Source organism: Notamacropus eugenii, chromosome 5 (genome assembly GCF_028372415.1).
Source record: "Notamacropus eugenii isolate mMacEug1 chromosome 5, mMacEug1.pri_v2, whole genome shotgun sequence".
Classification (NCBI taxonomy): Eukaryota; Metazoa; Chordata; class Mammalia; order Diprotodontia; family Macropodidae; genus Notamacropus; species Notamacropus eugenii.
Genome location: NC_092876.1, coordinates 291315373 through 291339987, shown reverse-complemented (window position 1 = coordinate 291339987; position 24615 = coordinate 291315373). Strand labels below are relative to the sequence as shown.

The window sequence follows — 24615 nt, the reverse complement described above, 5'->3', positions numbered from 1 at the left end:
TTAAGAGTAGAAAGTATCCTAAGCCCTAAAGCCAGTTCAATTACTCTCAAGTCAAACCATTAACAATCTACTTTAAGGGAAAATATCCACCTCGGTTCAATATCCTACACAATTCTGCCATTACCAAAAACAAAACAAAAAGCTATTACTCAGAATAGAAGTTGACTAGAGTGGGGGGAGGAGTGATTAAATCTCATTATATGACCCATGGTAAGATCTTGAATTTATGTTGTTTACCAAAGCTCTTAATGTTTAAGAGGACAGTGTCAAGTACATTTTATTGTTTTTCATTTTTGTTCTTTTCCTTTCCTTTGTTTAGAGTAACAGATTCTTCTAAATGCTTTGAAATACTATGTGGTAACTTGCCCATTTATTTCTTTTGAGCATTTGAAATAAATTGCTTTTTGAGGAATTATTGGTTTTTCTATGTGTATGTATGTGTTTGCTTTATGAAACATGATTCTACCAATATATTTTTGACTCTCTTTTTGCTGCCTGCAGATAAGTGAGACCTCAAGTAACCTGGATTGTTTGTTGAGAGATTTTAAATCATTCTTTGATGGCTGTTTTATTTGGATCATGCATATATGTGTGAAGAAAAGTAAGAATTATACACCTCTGGATATATACAAATTCATTTTAAAACATGAATAAACAAGATTTTCTCAGTCTGCAAGCTATTTCCAACCAATGGTTTAAGTGCATTTGATAGAGTTCATGCCACCTGAGAAACACTCAAAAACTAAAGATAATTTACTTAATATTATTAGTGGCTTAGTGTACATGCAATTTTCCAACGTGTATAAAATTATGAAAAAGTACTATCCCATTCAAAATAAGACCTTATGAGCAAAAAGAAATGACAGATTTCTGATGTCCTTCTTTAATTGTGAGTGTCTAAGTTTATACTATTAATAAAAAAACAATTAGTGGTAACCTTAAAACCTTTAAAGACAAAGGTGAAGGATTAATCATCCCTCTCAATCTTCCCAAAGTAATCATTAGAGCAGGAAGATCAATTTCTCCCTTGGAACCTCCTCTCTTGCAAGGAGCAGACCTGTACAGCACCAGTTACCTTCAGAATTGCCTTTTGGACATGGCCAGAAAAGTACTCATACGAAAATTATCCATGGTAGTGGGACTTTCAACTTTGACATAAGGCTTCAAAGCAGACACTAAGTCTCAACCTCAGACAATTAAGGACAAGGTAAGGTACCTTTCTGATATTATATGGAACTTGCTAGAGAAAATAATTTTTCTTTGACAGTGCACAGAGAACACAGAAATGAAATCTTTATTCATGATTCAAGGAACACTGGCTATACAAAAGGACCTCATAAAGGGATGAAGCCTGAGGTATGAATGTTAAGACATATCTAAAATTTCCATATTGTTCTCCAATTGTTAAATGGTCAAAGGATATGAACAGGAAGTTTTCAGAGGAAGAAATTAAGGATATCTATAATCATATGAATAAATGCTCTAAATCACTATTGATTAGAGAGATGCAAATTAAAACAACTCTGAGATACCACATCACACCTATCAGATTGGCTAACATGACAGAACAGGAAAATGATAAATGTTGGAGAAGATATGGGAGAGTTGGAACACTAATTCATTGATGGTGGAGCTGTGAGCTGATCCAACCATTCTGGAGAGTAATTTGGAACTGTGCCCAAAGGGCTACAAAAATGTGCATACCCTTTGACCTAGCAATTCTGCTTCTAGGACTGCATCCTCAAGAGATCATAAAAATGGGAAAGGGTCCTACATATACAAAAATATTTATAGCAGCTCTCTTTGTGGTGACCAAAAACTGGAAATCAAGGGGATGCCCATCAATTGGGGAATGGTTGAATAAATTGTGGTATATTAATGTAATGGAATACTATTGTGCTATAAGAAATGATGAACAGGAAGACTTCAGAGAGGCCTGGAAAGAATTATGTGATGTGATGCTGAGTGAAAGGAGCAGAACCAGGAAAACTTTCTGCACAGCAATGACCACAGCGTGCGAGATTTTTTCTAGTAGACTTGGAACTTCATTGCAATGCAAGGACTTAAAAAAATTCCCAGTGTTCTTTTAAGGCAAAATGCCATTCATACCCAGAGAAGGAACTTTGGAATTCAATCACAGAATGTGGCAGATCATTTTCTTTTGTATTATGTTTTGGTTTGTTATATGATTTCTCCCATTCATTTTAATTCTTCTACACAGCATGACTATAGTGAAAATGTATTTAATAGGAATGTATGTGTAGAACCTATATAAAATTGTATGCCATCTCTGGAAGAGAGGGCAGAGGGAGGGGGGAAGGGGAGGGAAATAATCTAAGTTATATGGTAGTGATTGTAGAACACTGAAAGCAAATAAAATTAATACAAAAAATAAAATTTCCATATTGAAAACAAAATAACAAGAGACTCTAGGCTCATTTCCTCCCAAGATTATCCATTCCATTTTTATATAGCTCAAGCCATTTTTAGCAAGTTTTTCCTTCATAGAAAATAGAAAATTATCACAGCTTCCATATATTGCTCCTATTTCTGCCCTATGGAACCAGGCAGAGTGTATTCCTTCTTCCAAATCATGGTCCTTGAACTACTTCAAGATAGCAATCATTCCTTCACTCTCTCCTACCACACCTCCACTTCAAAAAAGAGAAAGGTGCAGTCATTCTGATCTGATTAACTCAAAGGTCCAACTCTTAGTGTTATTAATTTTTTTCTTAATTCAATACTTCAAAGATCTATAACTTTATCAGGGTCAACACACACTTCAACTACATGGGTCACACTCCTGTTAAAAGACATATTTATTACCAGGTCTTTCTAGTTTAGTAGGACCTGCTGGAGTTTGTATTTCACTGCCTTAGGCTTCCACTTTGCCACAATGAGGTAAGGGAAAAAGGCTTTATAGGGGAAGAGGTTATTTAACTTTTTTGAATACTAATTACCTTTTTGATCCAATGCTGTGACTAAAATCATAATCAATACTGCTTTCTGATTAGAGACAAGCAGTTATTTCTCCTATCTCTCTGGTGAAGTAATCAATCAACCAATTAATATTTATTAAGAGTCTAATATATACCAGTCACTGTGCTAAGCACTGGAGATACAAAATGAGGCAAAAGGCAGCCCCCCACCTTCAAGCAGTTTACAATCTAATCCAGGAGACAACATGCAAACAAAGCTATATACAACTTAAATAGGAAACAATTAACAAAGGGAAGGCACAGAGTTAAAGGGGGTTGGGAAAACCTTCCTGTAAAAGACAGTATTTTGGTTGAGACTTAAAGGAAGCCAAGAAGATTAGTAGACTGAACTGAGAAGGGAGAGCCTTTTAGACACAGCAGACAGCCAGAGAAAGTACCTGGTGCTGAAAGATGCCATGCATTGTTTGTTGTGAAACAGTCAGGAGGCCAGAGTCACTGAATCTAAGAACACATGACAAGGAGGAAGTAAGATGTTATAAAGAGGTTATAAAAGGCTTTGAACACCAGAGTATTTTGTAGAATTGAAGTAGAACATTAAAAGTCTGGTAGAAACAAATAAACTAAACAAGAAACTATCCATACTCATGGAATATTTTACCTGGAAGAGCAAAGAATCAAAGATATCACATGAAAAATGAAGAAGTTTTGTAGCTGAGATTTTCAAGGTCATAATTTATGCCGAAAATTTATGGAACCGTTTTAAATGATTTTTAATGTAATTCAGAAGTGAGCACCTCACATTTTCAACAATTAAAACTAATTTAGTGACAAGCTTGTGATGAAAAAAGAGGTCTCTGTAACTTTTTCTGAGTGGGTGGGGTGGAGTGGGAACTTGTCTCTGTGCCTTTGGTATAACATTGTCTGACTCTATAATGTTGTACCATGCATAAGTTGTGTGATGTTCTTCCTTGAAAGAGGGTCAGAGCATTTACTCTAGTTAATGGTTAAGTGGGCATTGATTGGAAGATTTCCTGACTGGCTAAGAGGGAGTCTGGAATTCCAACTGTAGCAGCAAGCACTCTGATACATCCAGGATGACCTGCTAGCACGGGTTCTTAAATCTGATTTTCTAAAAGGAAAGCAACTTTTGAGGAGTCAACAATCTTCTTTAATCATATGCACTGACAGAGAAAATGCAAAGAGAGAAATGAAGACCAGCAGAAAGGGCTTCTGTCTGACCATAAGCAATACATACATCACAGATCAACAGACAGATCTAATTGTCTGACCACTGCATACATACATAGTTACCAGACAGAGAAGCACCAACACCTGGGTTTTCAAAGCCAAAGGGCTCCTGAACTGCTACCCAGAGTCTCATCTGGCAGAAGAACTTTCTTCTAGAGTGAATCCCAAAGCAAAACCTATGTGTGTGTTTGTGTATGTGTGTGTACATATATATTACATATATGTGTATATATATACATATATGTGTATGTGTGTATATGTGTACACACACACTTTTCAGAGCCAGAGGGCATTACAACAGTGGTGACCCAGTGACTCATTAACGAATAGAGAAAGGTGTAGGCTTACAAAACAAACCTCCCCTAATCAAGTTTCCCTTAATAGGCTCCACCTGAGACCTGTTATGGGTGGAGAAGATCTTTAACTCTCATTACCCCAACACAACTGCATTCAATGCAATCATAGGATGTAGGAGCTGAAAGGGTTCTTAGTAGCCATCTAGCCTAGCACACAGTTGAACAAGAACCTTTTATATAATATATACTCAGCAAGTGACCATCAGCCTCTGCTAGAAGTCCTTCCATGAGCTAAGGAGAATTGCCTTCCAAGGAGAACTCCACTTTGCTAAACCATGAGCAAGTTTCTCCTGGCATCAAGCCCAAATTTTCCTCTTTGTAACTTCACATTGCTCCTACTGCTCTGCCTTTTGGGGCTAAGCAGACCACATTGAAACCCTCTTTCAAATACTCTGCAACTACTTTAAGACAATTGTCTTAAAGGTCTTCTCTTCAATAGACTCCCCAGTTCCTTCAAGTGATCTTAGAAGGTGAAGCCCTTCACCATCCTAGGTTTGGGGAAGACGTATGAAAAGTGAAATACAATCTAACTTTACAGTGTTAAGTGTAAGACAAGAGTAGGATAATATGTGGAATTTGGGGCAAATAATGGCAGATATTAACCAGAAGAAATGTTATACAATTAGGATAATCTAGAAAGAATGTGAGTCTTTCATTTTCACTGCCTTTTGGCTTATGGTGAAACATACTTTTGTCATTTCTGTAAGTACTCTTTCCCCCTGCCTATAAATGTCTTGGGAAAACACACCTATCGTAAGAAGGGATATTACTGTGTCTTGTTTTGCTCCCACAGATGTTTTGGGAGATGGTAGAAGCTCCCAGGCTATGGGGATTTTGTGACCAGTTTGTATATCCTGTTTTGCAAGGATAGTGGTCAAGCACATCCTGGCTTCAAGGGAAATAGAAAAGTTGGGAGGTGATAATGGTTCGGACCCCAAGGGTTATGCCCTGGTCACAAGTGTCCTCACCACTACACCTGTGTAAATACATGCATATTAACTAACCCACCTTAAAGTGGAGCTTTCCACCATTTTCTGATCAGGAGACACATGAAGGGGAAGGGGGGACGCAATAAGGCAAGAATGTAGTGGGAGAATAAGGAAGAGTAACATTGAGGAGTCAGACCAATCCTAACTCTAATAGAAGGGTTATGACTAAACCAACAGTATTTAAGTCTGCTCTTATTTCCATATGGTGTGTGTATTCTTTGTGAGCAGCACACCTACTTTCTCTGGAGAAGTGAAATAAATGCCTTCCTCTTCCCATTCTGCTTCTGTGCTCTTTCTATGAGAATCTGTCTATCACGTGGGCTATCCTGAGAGCTCACAACCAGGGAAGCAGTAGGCTGCAGCAGCACACCCAGACTTATTCTATGACCTTTCCTGGGAAGTTCTGTGATCCCCACAAGTGTGTTTCTCACACCTATGAATTAGAATGCATAGTGTCTGTCAGTGCCATAAGTGTCAGAGTCAGAAGAGATTTGGATTCAAAATCTGCATTTGCCAATTACTAACTATGCGATTGTGAATAATAGGTCACAATCTCTTGGAATGTCAGTTTTCTCAATGGTAAAATGGGAATAATAATAGCTGTAGCACTTAACTCTTAGGTTGGATGTGAAGATCTAATGAGATAATAATATATCTAAAGAGTATTTCTCAGTCTTGAGTCACTATATAAATATTAATAATTACTAAAAAGGGTAGATGCCAAAGCCAAGATACCTAGATTTCCTACCTTTTGAGATTCATAGTCAGATTCATATTAGGGCAGAATATGGAGTTTGGGCAGTTTTACTGCCCTGAATTATAACAAGAACAATAATAACATTTCTATAGTGTTTTAGGGTAGACTGAATTAGTACATAGAGAATACTGGTAATCAAGTATCCTGAGTTATAATTCCAGTTCTGTTCATAACTTCACTGTATGATTCTGAACAAGTCACTTCATCTCTCTGTGTAACACAATAAAGACGACAGAGAAGTTGATCTGGAGAAGAGGAGGATCATAACTTTTGCCAATAGTCCTTATAGGCACTTGATTCTCACTTTTATCAAGGCAGTAGATTAAAGATAGGGGCACCCAGACCTGCGGGTTGATGTCAAGACCTCATTGTTTGCTGATTTACAGACTCAATATTTCTACCCCTAAATTATTAGAGAATATTTAGTCCAGTTTTGTCAAATTCAAATAGAAATGATCCCTATCTCTGCATACTGTATTTTGATGGTACGGCATTGTTTTTCAAGGAAGGTGTTTTGGAAGGAATGAGAGGAAGTAGATCAGGAGATTCCCCTTAAGGGTAGGGCAACACAGAGGGTGTGGTTATCTGGGTAGCTTTAGCTATATACCCATATTTATGTTCCCTTGGATTATGTCCATCACTGGGAAAAATTTTATGCGTTGGCATCTTCTGTACTGTAGGAGCGTGATAGAACCCAGTCAAGTCAAACCAGGTTCTTCTGGACCTGATTTTAAATTTTCAGTGCAAACACATTATACCGTGGATATCAGCAAATACTACAAATCAAGATGGTTTATTGTTCTGTTGATTGTTTAATCTTAAGAAATTGATGAAGGAAAATGTTAATAATTCAGATTAAACTTCATCATGTGTCATATGCACACTTTCCCTCCACCCATCTCAACGTTACCAGCATACCACTGCAAAACTGTGTGCTCATGATTCTAAAATTAAATCGGGGACAGCTGTACCTTCTAAGCCCTTTCTTATTCAGTCCTGCATAGGTAAGGGTCTATAGGAATGTCACCATCTATGGCTAGAGGACCCTAACACTGGGTGCCTCAATTTCCTCATCTATAAATCGAGTAGTTTAGACTATCAGAAGTGTCAAATTCCTGGCAAGTATCTCATAAAACTCCCAGAATACAACTAGATTAATAAGTAATTGAGAAATGTTTAACAAAATAAATAAAAATGCAATACCACAAAGATAATGTTAATTTGAGGTTTTCTAAGTCAGTATGCAGAAGTAGGGATCATTTCTATTTGTGTTTGACAAAACTGACAGAACAAATGGTCTCTAATATTTTAGGGTTAGAGACATTGAGTCTCTAAATCAGAAAACAATGAAGCTTTTTTCAGGTGTCTCATGCAGAAACCTTGTACACTGATTCATTTCCCTAAAGCAGTAAGACCTCAAGACAAATGTCCAACATAAAAACAATTTTAAGAAAGATTCTAGAATCAAATATGGATTCACAGAACTAGAAAGAACATTAGACATTGTTCAGCTGAACTTCCTTATTTTGCAGATGAGGAAACAGGGAACAGAAAAGTCCCATGACTGATTAATGTCGATTAGGCCCAGAGCCCAGGCCTCTGATGCCTCCTCCCCAAGCACACTTGAATCTGCCCTACATTCCATCAGTCTCACTATGAAAGGTGTCATGGCTTCCTTCTCTTCTCACTGATTGAGGAAAAGGGAGAACAAGAAATGATTCCAGAAGGGGCTGTAGAGAGCAACCCTTCCACTCTCTGAAGGGTGGGCCAATCATCAAAACAGGGCTTTTCCATCCCTAATTTCAACAAGTCATAATTGAAAAACTGTGCCTGAGAGACACGGCAAATTCAAACAAAAAATTCCCAAGAACTTATTGTGATAAATGATACATGACAGAATTACATTTAAACAGCTACTAGGCCCAAAGGAATCCTGCAGAGAATAAGTGCAAACAACCTGAGGTTCCAAATTCCTTTGACAAAATGACAAAATGTGGGCTTTCAAATAATGACAGGGGAAAAATGGGAAGCCTGAAAATATGAAATATGTTGTTTTTCAAGGTGGGGGCAGGGGGAATGTTAATGTATATCACCTTCAGTATTGGCATTTCTTTTTCAAAAGGGTCTGGGTTACTTTGTTTTAAAGGGGGCTAAACAAAACAAAATTAAAAACAACAACTTTACCTGACAGCATCTTTAACAAACAAGATTGTTTAAGCATGAATTTAAAATTCAACTCACGTGCCCCAGGAAGAACAAATGGCAAGCAAATACATTTCGAACTAGGGATGCTGAAAAGGATCCTGTTAGCACATCTGAAAATTTCCAATTCTTTCTTACTAGCATTATCCAACAACCCAGACAAATCAGTTTAAATACAACTTCTCTTCCTAATGTCTTCAGAAACATCTCTGCAGTCAGATTGAGTCAAGTTTACCATCTGCTTCAAATACAAATACAACAATATTCAGGAATTATATTATACAGCCTTCCTAGCAAAGTCCTGGCTCGCAAGCTGTTTCTGTCAAAATCAGACCCATTGTGATGATGCATCTTAATATTCAATCAGACTTTAAGTAAAGAGTGACAAAAGTCCACATATGGATGACAGCTGTTTCTTCAGTAAATATTTTCCCATTTATTGAATGAAGGCTTATGGCAATTTAGGATGTGTTCCATCAGACATTTCAGACTGAATTGCCTGGAGACTCATAAAACAATAACAAGGATAAAACTTTGGTTTCAGAATCCTTACGGTAATTTACACCTGAAAAGATAAGCGTTCCTCCAACTACAAGTAACAGACCTACATCATTAGCAACAACACCTTTTTCCAAAATGCTCAATATTCTAACTCTCTCCCTGTCCCTCCCCAAAATGCTAATATGTTTATGAAATAAAAATATAAATATTGATTTTCCAATCTTCTGAATAAAGTGGATGTGTTATTCATACTTTGCATAACTATACCCTTGTCAAATTAGTAAGCATTAAGGAAGTTTAATGAGCTAATTAGCAGAAAATGTCAGGTAAGACATATTTTTATGCTAACTAAGTGGACTGTGAAAATTGGAAAGGGGAGGAAAAATGTAAAGCACATTTCTTCCAGGCTTTTGATTTCCCTTTTCTGGAAGCATTTATTCAACATCAAACATTAAAAAAAAAAAATTAAAACCCAGAGCATCTTACCCTGATACTGGATCGACAGCTATTGCTTTGGGATTGTGAAGCTCAAGGTCTATCAAGGTAACACACACAGATCCATTGCGATTACATACAAAAATCCTGTCGCTGACATGGTCCACAAAATAAAAGTTTCCGGTGAGCCAATCTATTGCCATTTGTTGTACATCTGAAAAGAAAAGAAGAAGAAAACTGAAATGATTGAATTGAGTAACAACTCCGGCTGGGAATGCTAAAGCCATTGAAAATGGAAATTTCACAGGGTTTTCTAGTAATTAAAAAAAAAGTTATGCTTAAGTTACTTCAACTTTCCTGGCCTCAGTTTCCTTTTCAATAAAATGAGAGGATTATATTGATGAATCTTTGAAGAGTTTCCAAACTCTAAGTTCTATGATATTATGAAAATAAATGATCGCCCATGACATAATTACTGATTTTTTTTCTTGCACAATAACTATGACAGTTTGTATTTTCTCAATTTACTTATGCAGTAAGAATGACTGCTTAGAGAGGAATCAAAAGGTCAAAAAAACAAAGACTTCATACAAGGATACATTTCATGCAGATCAGGATTATGCAGTTTCTCCCCCTGCCCAACCCCTGCATTCTGAGGCCAATCATTTCTTTTCACTTAATGTCTCCAAACACTGTCCCAGTAACATGAGGTTTCGGTGAATGATGTCCTATCAGCAGAAAGACCGATATGGATGCATGTGTCAGTATTCCCATTAGTGATGACACATTGCCAAATCATAGAAGGAATAGCTACTTTACAGGAATTCTTAGCATGCCTTGCAAGGACAAGCAGATGGTGGCTATTGGAATCCATTGGATTCAGATTTTCAGGCCATCGATTAAATTTTCATTACTAAGATATACAGCCTATGGAAAGCTATAAGCAAAGAAAACTGCATGCATTTTTTTCCCCTCCCAGCTTAAGAGCCTGGAGTTTGAAAGGGTTGAAGCATTTCTCAGCCCAAATAAATTTGGAATTGTATTTCTTCCATTATCATTTCAGCTGGAGCTTCCAAGCCTGCTATTTCTGATACCATTTCAAATAACCTCTATTCTGATAACGCTAGAGCCTGGAAAGTCCATTCAGTGCCTTATCCTTCCCATACTGGGCTTCCTGTTGGCTTTTGTCTATGCAATTGTAACTCCAAACAAAAGAGCAGCTTGACAGCTTTCGCACCTTATTTCAACTCCTTATCACTTCGATAGATATTCTGCTACTGAAACAATAGGTATTGTTAACAGCCATACAGTTCTAAAGCTGCCAAGTCTCACTAAAGTGCCTGATAATTAAGCCACCATTTAGTGTGAGGGAAGGGTGGGTTTATGTTTGCTATCAATCAGCTTGAGGTTCTGTCTGTTTAATCCATTTTTTTAATATTAAGATTGAATAAACGAGCAAAAGCCCACTGGAGACAATTGGGCGTAGAACTCAAGTTAAAAGAAGCCCTCCCTTCTGGCACACTTAGCTAAGTATTCCAATAGACCAGTTGAATTGCTTGGGAAATTGCATGGATTGTTCACCTCGCTTTTCTGTGTACAGCCTCAAAAACTAATAAATTTATGAAACCAACAAAAATCTTTAAATTTTCAATGAGTTCTTTATGAATTTCCATTTTTTGTTTGATCCAAAACCTTCATTTTATACACTAGGTAATTTAGGGACAGAATGATGAAGTGATTTACCTGGCAGTGAGGCACACAGACAGTAGATGGCAAAGCTAGTATCAAATTCAACATTTTTGTGACTCAAAACTCTTCTCCCTTTAAAAAAACTAATCATACTGCTTCCTCTTCTAGTTTTCACTCTAGATGCAAAAGCTCGAGACAATAAATTTAGATATTGCAAATATAGATGTTAAAATACTGACATGGATAATTTTAAGATTTAATATCGACACACATTTTTTAGAAATTTGAAAGTTGTACAAAGAATACATAAGCGAATCTGAATCTAGTAGAATATATGATCCCTTGGCCTAAAAATGAACCACAGAAACAAACAAAAAGTGACACTAAACATTTATAATTGACCACAATGAAACACTAATGTTACTAAATCACTTTCTCTCAGACCATAATGCAGAAGATTAATTTCCAAATGAATTTAGGGAATGCCTTTTACAAAGAACATCATCTAATTCATGAGGCATACATATCTATATCTCCAATACTGCCCTATTTTTCAGACTTTTAAAATAAAAGAAGATAGTTCTAAAAGCAAGTTTCAAATCTGCTTTGGAAGAAAATATAACCACAATTCAAAAATATCAGTTCTTCAGGGCTCAGCATTCTTTATGGTCCAGCTCACACAGTCATGCATTGCTATCGGAAAAAACGATACCTTTGACTATAAATATCTTTGTATATGAGAAGTATGAAGAGGGCAGCTAGATGGCATGAGTGTCATGCCTGGAGTCCAGAAGATCTGAGTTCAAATCCTGCCTAAGCTGTGTGACCCTGTGCAAGTCACTTAACCCTGTTTATCTCAGTTTTCTCTTCTATAAAATGAGCTGGAGTAGGAAATGACAAACCACTACAGTATTTTTGCCAAGAAAATTCCAAATGGGGTCCCAAAGAGTCAGACACAACTGACATGACTTACACCACGCAATGAGGGAAACATTCTCCCAAGAGTGAATAAGGAAGGCCTCACTGAGGAAGAGTATTTTATTTGAGTTTAAAAAGAAGGTAGGCATTTAACAGATGAAAAGAATCTGGGAAGATGCCCAAGTATTGTGAATAAAATATACAATTAGCAAGAGCACAGAGGTGTGAGAGCAGTGCCCATTAGGCAAGTAGAGAATTATCTAGCTGGTACAGAACATACTTAGAATTATGATGTGATAAGGGTGAGAAGAAAGAATGATGCCAAGCTGTGGAGACTCTTGAATTTGAGGCTAAGAAGCTCAAATTTTACTTACCAGGTAGTAAAGGGTTTTTAAAGGATTTTTGTTGTTGTTGTTCTCATTGTTTTGTTTTGTTGTATTTTGTTTTTAAGGAATGGAATGATCAGATATATACATAAAAATATTCAGGCAGTGTATATGTGTATGTATGTGTGTAAGAGAGTTAAAAGTAGAAGCTAAAAATAAAGGAATGAATATCTATTAATTGCGTATCACAGCAGTCCAGGGAGAGAGATCATTTTATTTTTTGTATTTATACCCCCAACATCTAGAACAGTGCTTGGCATGTAGGACAGCAGGATTTTAATACAATAAATGCATGTTGATTGAATACCTGATGGTTAGAAAACCCTATGCTCAGCTGATAGCAAGTGAGAGTGAAGTGAAGAGAGCAGAAGAAATAGAAATAACAAAAACTAGTAATTGATTGGATATCAGAGAAGAGGGAGAGGAAAGAGAGAAAGACAATCCCAAGATCATAACCTCTGGAAAGTGAGAGTAGGGTTGTAGGAAGAAATAGTGAAACCTAAAGGAGAAGCATGTTAGGGTAGAGGGGAAGAGAATATAATGAGCTCAGTTTGGGTTGTTATTGAGGTGCAAAGGGATTGTGCAGATGGAAAGGTCATAAAAATGACTGGAGAAATTCACGCATTATAAGATTCAGACCTAAGGACAACTTTAAAAAAGATTTTGTCAGTTTTTCTCATTTTACAGATGAGGAAGTCAAAGCCCAAAGAAATTCAACGATTTTGCAAGGTCCTGTTTCTCTGAGTGGCTGAGCTCCAATTTGGATCCAAATCTTCTAACTCCAAATTCAGTTGCCCTTCTTCTACATCATAAGCGTTTGAACTCTCTTTCATATATTAATTTGCTCTGTGACCTTCACAAAGTCATTAAACTATCAGTTAATGTCAATCTATTCTGATGGAAACATTACATATAATTTGATTCATTGAGATGAAAGGCATTTTTGGTCAGTGACCATAACTGACCAGCTGAATGTGCTCAGGTCAAAATCTAAGTTCTTGGGGACTTTGAGAGCTTTTACAACTAGATCTGAACTCTCATTTTGAGGTCAGTGATTGATAGTTTTCTTATTTACCCACAGTTTGGGCACAGAGTTGGGATGACAGGGTGCTGTCCTTAAAAGAACACTGGATTTGAACTCAGAGATCAGAATCACAGAACCTTGGCCCTAGAAGGAGTCTAACCCTTACCCAAAGAAGATTCCCCTTTATAGTATGGAGGAAGAGGGCAAATCTAATTACTGTAAGTTTTGGGGAAACATCTCCACACATCCAGAGGGTGATTAAGATCCTGCTCTGTAGTTTTAGTTAAGGGCTGAAAGAGTTGTATTTGATGTTTTCTTGCTGTCCCTTCTCCACTTTCAGGAGCCAAGAAGACACCTGGATCACTCTCCTGTTGAATTCCTTCCTCAGGAGTATGCTACACTATCTTAATGGCTTTTTCTGTACAATAAAGATTTTCCAATTAGCTATAATGGCATAATTGTCTTGAAACAGGACACTTTCCCCAAGTGGCTTACTCACCTTGAGTGGACAGCCAACTGCAGGGCAAGCACCTTTCCAGGGAACATTTAATGGACGTCTGTCTATTGCTAGAGACTTTCCTATTCCTCAGACTTTCTACTGAGAATTTCTGACTCCCTTTGGATCTATTCACCCTCCTTTCCTGCCTTGGGTTTTTCAGCTTGCCTGTTAAGGTGGCAGGAAGCCCTAATCATCTGGTACTGTAGTTAGACCTGGCTGGAGAACTGGGACTCTCAACTATTCAATTTGTGTTCCATAAGAAAGAACACCTCCCAGGCGATGGAATAAATGAACTTATTCTTTGGCTGTCATTACCAGACTATAGTTTAAACTTCTGAGAAAATGAGGCTCAGTAAGCCCTTTTATGGATTTTTAGAATATAACCTCCCAGAGAGTCCCAAATAATTTCTTTATTTTGTGTGTGTGTTGCCCACAAGATCCTAGTCCCATCTGCCCAAATGTTGATTAGTCTAATATTAAATAATTAAAACATATTGCAGTATTGAATTATTGAAGTTGAAATGTAACACATTCTGTTTGTACTCTGACTTGGATGCAAGAGCTAAGAATGATGGTCATGCTTCTGAAGATAGCAGAGAAAGTCAAAAAAGTTCAAAACTGCAGCTTGTTTCTATCTATATTTCTGTTCATGTACATTAGGAATATTTTAGTTTAACATTTTTATTTCTTCTCAAATATCTTCCCTCCAGCTGTGAGGTTGCTCTTACTGAAGTGACTTAGATTGCTTGTAGCAGAAGTATAAACCACGAACAGGCAAAAAAGAACAAGAAAAACATATGAAGGAAGACATCTTTGTTTTTCAGAACTCTGAGTTCGTTTGAAAGACAGAGGTGGGAACATGTCATTTAAGAATTCACTGAATGTCTTACGAATAGCCAGTAGTCTGGAAAAAACTGCAGTTAAGTTGGCTTATACTTTAATACCTCAACGTAACATTCCTATGTGATGCTAAACAAAATGAGTTGAAGAAACTCAGCCTGTGCTTTCAAATCTACTGCCAAGCCTTAAATTCCTACATTACTTAGGGCCATACTAAGAGGTGCACAGGACCAGAGTGAGACACATAGGAGTGTGTGTGTGTGTGTGTGTGTGTGTGTGTGTGTGTGTGAGTGTGTGTGAGTGCCCTAAAATGTGTTTAAAGGAATGAAATGAGATTTAAATGAGCATCAAGGGCAGCCTTGAAGGGGAAAAGAAGATACAAAAGAAGAAGCAGCATTAGGTTTAAGTAAGGAAGAATAAGATTTAGTCCCAACACTTTCTTTATTTTCTTACTAGTTCTGTATGTATTGATATATATATGTAGCTTGTACATCTATATGTTGTATGTACGTGGACATGGTAGTCTACCAAACTCTGAAAGAATATACTAGTGACAAATTCCTCTCTTATTCTGACATGAAAAAATTAAGAGACATTTGATCCACTTCTATAATGACAAAATGATAGAACCTTAGCAATGAATTCTGCCTGCTGTATTCATTTTTATGCATTTATGAAATAAGCATACATTGTGTAAGTTAGCTTCATGTTATCCTTCTGTATAATATTAACTTGAAAAATGTATTTCTAAGAGTTTGGTTTCATATGTTAATATTACCTGTTATCTGACTTGAGCCAACATATCATTGTTATTCATATTTTAGTAATATTTCCTATTAAAGTTCCAAATGTATGATCTGAGAAAAAAATCATTATTTCCTTACATACAGACAGAATTTCCCAATACTATTTCACTCTATAGATTAAGGTTAAAAAAATAGTCACTAGGGAAAAGTAACCTGCCACATTAAATGTGAAATGTAGAGTTAATTATATGGATATGGGTTATTTCTTTTAGGCAGGAAATATCCAAAAAACAATCTCAGTTTTCCACTTCACTTCAAACATATAGATGCTGCCTGTGTATAATTTTTAAAAAAATGTTGAGCTTTTAAAATCATTCAAAGATTCTAAAAATACAAAGTGGGTTGAAGAATTAAGGTGTTTATTTGAATAATTTAATCCTAAAGAACAATTTCCTAAGTGCATATTTTGGGCAAAAGTGTCATTGCTGTTTCCTTCAAAGTCAGATTACAGGAAAATTTGAAAGATCCCTAGTGAAGGAAACTCTGTCAATTAAGATCACAACTTGTATATGATTTAGTAGATAAAATCCCTGGAAGTTGCCTGAGTCATAGAAAGTGACTAGTCCAGAGTCACACAATTTTTAAGAGTCACAAGCAAGACCCTGGTGTCTTCCTGATCACAAGCACAAAGATCTCTCTACTTTTGGCACATGCTCTCTATTTTTCTCAAATGATCTAAAATAAATGACTCAATTTTTCAAGGCTTTTTCAGATACAGGCAATCAAAATTACATTATTTCAATCCAGTTCTCCAGTAGAGATATACATTATGGGTCTATTTCTCCAATTTAATTTTACCCATGAATCAATTCTTCAAAGCTCCCAGACAGTGAAACGAAGAGCTGCTACAAAGAAAAGGCTGAAGTAGAATCTACTTCATACCCATTTTGTTGTACTTTAAAAAATGTCAATTAAAAAGCAAAACACCGGAGGGAAATTCTATTTGGTACTTTAGAGCACCTGTATTTCTCTCTTTAGATAACAAAAGGGGAAACAATTCTTTAAAAGACAATTTATTTTCAAAACCTGCATGTACTGCCACTGGGATTCAATGACGCCACCTTTCTTTTACCCAAGAGATGACCCCTTCTTTGATGACTATGAAGAAAGATGAATCATTTCAACAGTCCCTGAAATCACTTGAGAGGAGACAAACAATAGGCTGGGCATAATGGTGCTCCTTGGAGAAAAGATTTGAGTCTGTTTCTTAAGTGAATGAATAACTCCAAGAAAAGATGTGAAGTAATAGAAGTCACCTGGTGATCACTAATGTAAGGAAGTGAACTTTATTATAAAAAAACAGAACGGTGAAATGTGTCCACATTAGCCATAAAAAGATTAAAGGCATTCCCAAAGGAGAAAGAAAATGTATAACGCTAGTGAGACTTTTATAGTTACTGGACATATTTTATGATACTCATAAGTGACTGGAGAAAAAGAAGTTGGGCTGAGCTAGGAAAGGGCCTGTTTTGAAAGAAGCTGGATTAATCCATTGGGGATATAGATTTATAATACTACAAAGCAATATCCCTTAGGAATCAATAGGCCCTCTTTGAAGGCAAAAATCTGAGGATATTCATTAAATTGTATCTTTATTTCTCCTCCTCTAACCAATCCTTTCATATAATTGTTATCAGCTTAAACATTCAAATGAAACTCAACAGCATAAACTAGCTCTTAAGATCAAGTAGGACATTTTACTTGCTCAATTAATTACGCCTGTCAATCCAGATTGGCACAGTGCCTAAGCAACTTCCTGCCTGAATGTTAAACGTCAGCAGAAGCAACAGCTACTTTGGACTAAATAATCCCCCATGGTGCAGGGAAAAAAAAAAACAAAAACAAAAAACTCAGAGAAATTAGGTGATTTGTTCCAGGTCAGATAAGTAGTAAGAAGCAACGCCAGGATTTGAACCCAGATTCTCTGATTTCCACAGCCATCACATTTTACACTATACCTCTTTGATTCTCATATTGGTAAACCATTATTTATTTAATAGTCTGAGAATTAGATTCCTTAGGTGACAAAACTGAGAGGCAGATTTCTCTTTTCTCTTTTTTCAAATTTAAAGAGCACAGTTTAAACCTCTGATTGCTGAGTCAGTCACTTCTTCACCTTGCTCTGCTTTACCCCGTCTCAAGCAGGAAAATTAGATGATTAGATTTGCTAGTAAAAAGAATAAACACTGAAGTTAGAGCAACAGTAATCCTGAAATGGAAGGGCCCAAATTCCCTATAGAAGTAATGTGTTCTGAAATGAAGAGAAAAAATGTCAGACTCCTTCAGGCAGACCCATGCGACTTAGGAATTAAAGCTAGAAAGTATCTTAGAGATAGATCATCTAAGCCAACCCTTCATTTTACAAATGAAGAAACAGAGGTTCAGAGGGATTGAGTAGGCAGAGATTGAGTGGCCAGCTTGGTACGGTGGATAGACCGTAGGATATAGATTCAGGAATATGAGGATTTAAACGTTACTTGATTCACTGATTAGCCATGTGGCTTTGGGCAAGTATAACTAACAGTAAGAACCTCAGCATACACAGGTGGGTCTGCTGTCAGGTTCTTAGATCTGCTTTTCTAAAAGGAAAGCAGCTTTTGAGGGGTCAGGAATCTACTTTAATCAAATACATATATCATTCTCTTAGTTCAAAGGAAAAAGTCAGCACCCTGAACTTCAGAGAAAATACAAGCAGAAATTACAAATAGAAAGGGCAACAGACAGGGCTTCCAACTGTCTGAACATAAGCAATACATACCTCAATACCAGAGAAAGAGGCACCAATATCTGACTTTCTAAAGGGGGGAGGGAGTGGTCCTTAATAGCTGTCCCAAGTCTCATCTGGACAAACACTTCCAGTGGGTAAACCCCAAAACAAAAACTCACCTCAGAGTATATATACACTTTTCAGAGCCAGAGGGCATCACAACCCTTGAGAAGCAATGGCTCAGTAGAAATTAAGGAAAATTGGGAGCCTTCCTACAAAACAAATCTCCCTTAATCAAACTTCCCTTAATGAACAGGCCCATTAATGGGCGGGGAAGATCTTTAACTCTCTTTAACATAATTAACATTACAGCAAGTCACTTAGCTTTCCTAGTCCTCAGTCTTTCATCATGTATAAAATGGATTAAATAACCTCTCTTGTCTTTCAGGGCTCGAAGTCTATGTTTCTGTAAGAAATTTTCCCAGTCACACAGTCAATAAATAGAAGAAATTGGATTCAAATCTCATTCTTCTGAAGCCAAACACAATATTATCTCCTATGAGTCCAGAGTTGACTCTTCAGCTTTGAATATTCAGGTATTATATTTTATCAGTTCAACCAAGGATGACCAAATTCTGAGGGATTTGATTCATGCCAAGATTGATAGAAAAGTCAAGATGCCAATGTATTAGTTTATAGGACAGGATTTCAACTCTAATGTATTATTAGAAATATGAACTATGATTTCATTGGTATAAAGATTGGTCTGGAATATGAATTGTTCATACATATAAAATATGTCCTAAAAAGAGATCATTAAAAAAAAAAAATTTATGCCCACAAAAAGAGGGTCACTTGTAGCCAGAGAGAGGAGTAACAGATGGACAACCTATGTTCTCCATCAGAGGTGTTGCACCAGCATACTGTGCAATCCCCTTGAGAAAGATTTTTCAAGAGAATTCAACAAGAATCTCACAGGATGAGGTGGCATGTATGGATTCTGCTCTTGTTATGTGACTTTAAATTGTGAAATACTATGGTCTTAAAGGTATTAAAATGACACATCACTCAAAGGAAAAGAGAAAAATACAGAATGGTCATTAGTGGGCTCCAACTAGTTGCCCATGAATGTACAAGAGATACAACATAAAGATGTTGAGGACATATCACTTAGCTACTTAGTCTGCCCGGAGAAGAATGTAGAGAAACATTTCTCTCTGCTTGTATTTTCTTACTTTAAAAAAAAAAATCATTTTTTTATTTTTCAACATTTACTTCCACAAGATTTTGAGTGCCAAATTTTCTCCCCATTTCTCCCTTCTGCCCACCCCAAGACATCATGCATTCCAATTACCCATTACCCCAATCTGCCCTCCTTTCTATCTTACCTCTCCCTTCTCTCATCTCCCTCCCTTCTATTTTCTCATAGGGCAAGATAGATTTCCATACCCTATTGCCTGTAGCTCTTATTTCCCAGTTGCATGTAAAAATAATTTTTAACATTTGTTTTTAAAACTTTGAGCTCCAACTTCTCTCCCTTCCTCTCTCCCCACCTATCCCCATTGAGGAGGCAAGAAATTCTATATAGGTTATACCTGTGTAGTCATGCAAAAAACTTTCGTAACAGTTGTGATATGAAAGACTAACTATATTTCCCTCCATCCTATCTTGCCCCTCATTTATTCTTTTTTTGCTCTGGACCCAGTCCCTCCTCAAAAGTATTTACTTCTAATTACCCTTTCCTCCCATTTTCCCTCTTTTCTATCATCCTCCCATCCTCCACATATCCCCTTCCCCCTACTTTCCTGTAGTGTAGGATAGATTTTCAGATCAAATTGACTGTGTATGTTATTACATCCTTAAGGCTAATCCTAGGAGAGTACAGTTCACTCTTTCCCTCTCACTTCCCCCCTTTCCCATCCATTGGAAAAATTTTTTCTTGCCTCTTTTATGTGAGAGAAAATTTACCCCATTCTATTTCTCCCTTTCTCCTAGCAATATATTCCTCTCTTATCCCTTAATTTTGTTTTTATAGATATCATTACTTCATATTCAACTCACCCTGTGCCCTCTGTGTATATGTACCTAATCCCTCCAACTATCCTAATACTGAGAAAAATCTCAACAGTTACAAATATTATCTTTTCCATGTAGGAATGTAAACAGTTCACCTTTAGCAAATCCCTTGATTTCTCTTTCCTATTTACCTTTATATGCTTCTCTTGCTTCTTGTATTTGAAAGTCAAATTTTCTACTCAGCTCTGTTCTTTTCATCAAGAATGCTTGAAAGTCCTCTATTTCATTGAATGACCAATTTTTTTCCCCCAAAGAATTATACTCAGTTTTGCTGGAAAGGTGATTCTTGGTTTTAATCCTAGCTCTTTTGACCTCTGGAATATCATATTCTGAGCCCTCCAATCCCTTATTGTAGAAGCTTCTAGATCTTGTGTTTTTTTTTATTGTATTTCCACAATACTTGATTGAATTGTTTCTTTCTGACTTCTTGCAATATTTTTCTCCTTGTCCTGGGAGCTCTGAAATTTGGCTGCAATATTCCTAGAAGTTTCCCTTTTGGAATCTCTTTCAGGAACTGATAGGCAGATTCTTTCAATATCTATTTTACCCTGTGGTTCTGGAATACCAGGGCAATTTTCCTTGATAATTTCTTGAGAGATGATGTCTAGGCTTTTTTTTTGATCATGACTTTCAGGTAGTCCCATAGTTTTTAAATTGTGTATCCTGGTTCTATTTTCCAAGTCAGTTGTTTTTCCACTGAGATATTTTGACATTGCTATTTTTTCATTCTTTTGATTTTGCTTTATAATTTCTTGAGTTTTCATAAAGTTGTTAGCTTCCATCTGCTCCATTATAATCTTTAAGAAATTATTTTCATCAGTGAGTTTTTGGACTTCTTTTTCCATCTGGTCAATTCTGCTTTTTAAGGCATTCTTCTCATTGGCTTTTTTGATCTCTTTTACTATTTGGGTTAGTCTGTTTTTTAGGCTGTTATTTTCTTCAAGAAGTTGACTCATTTTTCATGATTTTCTTGTATGACTCTCATTTTTCTCTCCAATTTTTGCTCTGCTTCTCTTACTTGATTTTCAAAATCCCTTTTGAGCTTTTCCATAGCCTAAGACCAATTCATATTTTTCTTGGAGGCTTTGGATACAGGAGCTTTTACTTTGCCGTCTTCTCTTTGTATGCTTTGGTCTTCCTCGTCACCAAAATAAGATTCTTTGGTCTGATTTTTTTCCAGTTTTTGCTCATTTCCTCAACAATTATATTAATTTTTGAGCTCTTTGTCAAGGTAGTTCTCTGCTTCCAGTGGGAGTAGTGGGATGTACTGTCCTCTGCTTGTTCCCACCACAATCTGTGGGCCTAGAGCTCCAGAGACAGCTGCTGCCTCTTCCCCTGATGCAGCTGCTGTGGGCTCCTTCTTCTTCCCTGCTGCCCTGGGGCTGGGGCTGGACCACTCTATTGTCTCACACAGGTCCAATGGGTTTTTTTCCATTGACCTTACAATTTGTCCTCTGTGTTTTAGTGTTGTGAAGTCTAGAGACCACTACAGGTGCCAGAAATTCAGTCCCCAGAGGCCTGCTAAGGTCCCATCTATGCTGACATGGCACACACTGCACTGCACTCTGCTCCCAGCGCAGTACAATAGATGTTTTCCATCAGCCTCCCAGGCTGTTTTGGACTGGAGATTTCCTTCATTCTGTCATTCCATGGGTTCTGAAGCTCCAGAATTTGTTTAGAGTCATTTTTTACAGGTATTTGACTGGGCTTAGGGAAGAGCTCTAGCAAGTCTCTGCTTCTACTTCACCATTTTGGCTCTGTGCCCCCTCTGCTCATTTTTTCATATAGCACCACCTCTGCTAGTTGTCTCTATCCCTCTTGTTCTTAGAACAGTCTACATTGTCTTATAATTATTTGAATAATTGTGCTATACTTATAAGATTCTTTAGTGCAGAGACTATTTGTTCTTCATTTTGTTTTCTCAGTGCCTACAAAAAAAGTTTTGCTCATAGTTGGTGGTTTGTTTATTGAATTTGGGGAAAAAATATTTAGAGTGAGGAATAAAAGTTAGAGAGGGCATTTGAACCACCAAGATATTAAAAGAATGAAAAGAAAGCCTCTAACCCAACCAGTGCAATGAATAGATGTTTTTATGGAAACATGAGTGGACCATACAGGGTAAAGAAGATGTGGAGTGGTGGCTATCCACATTGACAGAATTAGGAATATCCACACCCATCAATTTAAGGATTTTTTTTAAAACTACAAAATAATCACAATAGAGAATGTACATTTCTAATTATCTGAGTATTTGTACCTATTCGTGGTACTCTCCCCTAGGTCTCGGTGTAATAAATAATGTAATAAAGCTGAACAGGAGAAATATAATAGAATTTGGTGGTTGAAAGGACCCTAGAGTTTTTTAAGTGAAACACCTCAATTTACAATTGAGAAAATCGACGTACTGAGGTGTTAAGTGACTTTGTTAATGTCAGACAGCTTATTACAGTGTCAAGACTACGAATCAAGAGTTTCCTAAAGCATTTCCTAGTGTTTCTGTCCAATATACTCTATTTTCCTTCTAGAGATAATCCAGAATAAGTCTAAAAGAAATGATATTTTTGAAGTGAAACAACTTCAGTTCACTGTCATCATATACTTGGAAACTCCTTCTAAACCAAGGATTTTTAACCTTTTTGTCATGGATCCCTTTGGCAGTATGGTGAAGCTTATGGAATCCTCCAAATAATGATTGTAAATACATAAATTAAGTACGTAATATTCTAAAAGAGGTCAATTATATGCAAATACAGTTATCAAAATACTAAAAATTTCAAGTTCGTGGAACCCTGAAATCTGACTAAGAACCTTGGTTCTACACTGTAAGATTCTTATCTACTGTTTAAGCTTCTTTAGAGACTATAAGGAAATAAAAGCCCTAGTTCTACTAAGCTTCCCTCTCTAGGAAGAGAGCATAGTGAAATGGAGAGAATTCTGATTGTGGAGTCCAAAAACTCAGATTCAAATCCTGCCTCTTATAGTTACTTCCCATGTGATTTGGACAAATCACAGAGCCTCCCTGAGCCTTAATTTCCTCATCTGTGACATTACTATGAAATATGTCAAAAAATTACTCTTTGTCAGTGTTACTAACTGAACCATATACCAAGCAAAGACATGCATTTCTTCCTAATATAATAAATAAACTATTACAACCAAAAATTCAGACGCATTAGGTCAGTTTCTCTTGTCCCTTCTAAATCAAAAACTAAGATCCTATGATTCTAATATTTTAAAAAAGAGGAGGAATGTAAGAAACAATCATAAATAAATAAATTTGAAAATAAAAATATCACTTTTTAACTACATATTTTAGGAAAACTGAAATTCATAGGACTTATTTGTCATGTCTGTTATTACTTTCCTCCTTTTATCAGGCAAAATGAATTCTATCAGTTCAGAAAAAACAGCTGTAATTTAAAAATATTGATTTTCAAATGCATTTAATCATTTATTCATGGCAAGAAAAGCTTCTAATTGTTTGGATGCTCAGACTATTGGAAAATATACATTTAGTTTTCTATTACAGCATAATTCATCATGTTAGGAAGAAATGCATGGCTTCATTTATATGATATAGCACAACTGACCATTAGTATTTTGACACCAGATTTCATAATGACATTAATAAAACTAACAGACATGTGAAGTGGAGGGGAAAGGGACTCCCTGGAGGGAATAATAGTTCAGAATGACTTTTAACATTTAACATTTGGTTTGGGGAGAGGGAAGAGGAAGAATGGGAAGGGGTGAAAACATCCTGAAATTTATGTTGCCAGTTGCCTGTCAAATAACAATATGAAACTGAAGTCCAGCATATCTATGATTTCAGCTTGGTGAGTGGCAAGCTCATTGCCAAATGATAGTAAAATTGTAATTGGGTCCCTTGTAACCTGGCATCCAAACTAAACAATAAAGGGAAATTTATAGAGATACACAGCCATAAGAGTCTTTTTCAAAAACTACATGTTTAAAAAAGCTTCCTATGAATTTGTTCTGACAGTAAATTATAACGAATTAACTCAAAGTAGTAAATTCATCTTCTGTTAATCTAAAAATTTAAAGAACAATTTAATACCATTGTCTATAGCAGTAAGCCTGTGAGATCAAGAAAAAGAAATTCCAAAGGAGCACAAGTAGATAATGCTCAGAACCTTTGCTAAATCCAATAGTCCTTTCTCAAAAGCCCTCAAAGGATAGCTTCATCTCCTTATTAAGACCCTGGGTCCCAGCAGGAGTATAT

General features: G+C 36.5%; 1 protein-coding gene across 3 annotated transcripts in view; it reads right to left on the bottom strand.

Moving 5' to 3' along the window:
• LRP1B (LDL receptor related protein 1B) overlaps nucleotides 1-24615 on the bottom strand; it is a 2222640-nt gene that overhangs the window by 1161721 nt on the left and 1036304 nt on the right. For all 3 annotated transcript variants that reach the window (XM_072613193.1, XM_072613191.1, XM_072613192.1), the window contains one exon: nucleotides 9479-9641. In XM_072613193.1, coding sequence (XP_072469294.1) covers nucleotides 9479-9641 — 163 coding nt within the window. The remainder of the gene's footprint in view (nucleotides 1-9478; nucleotides 9642-24615) is intronic.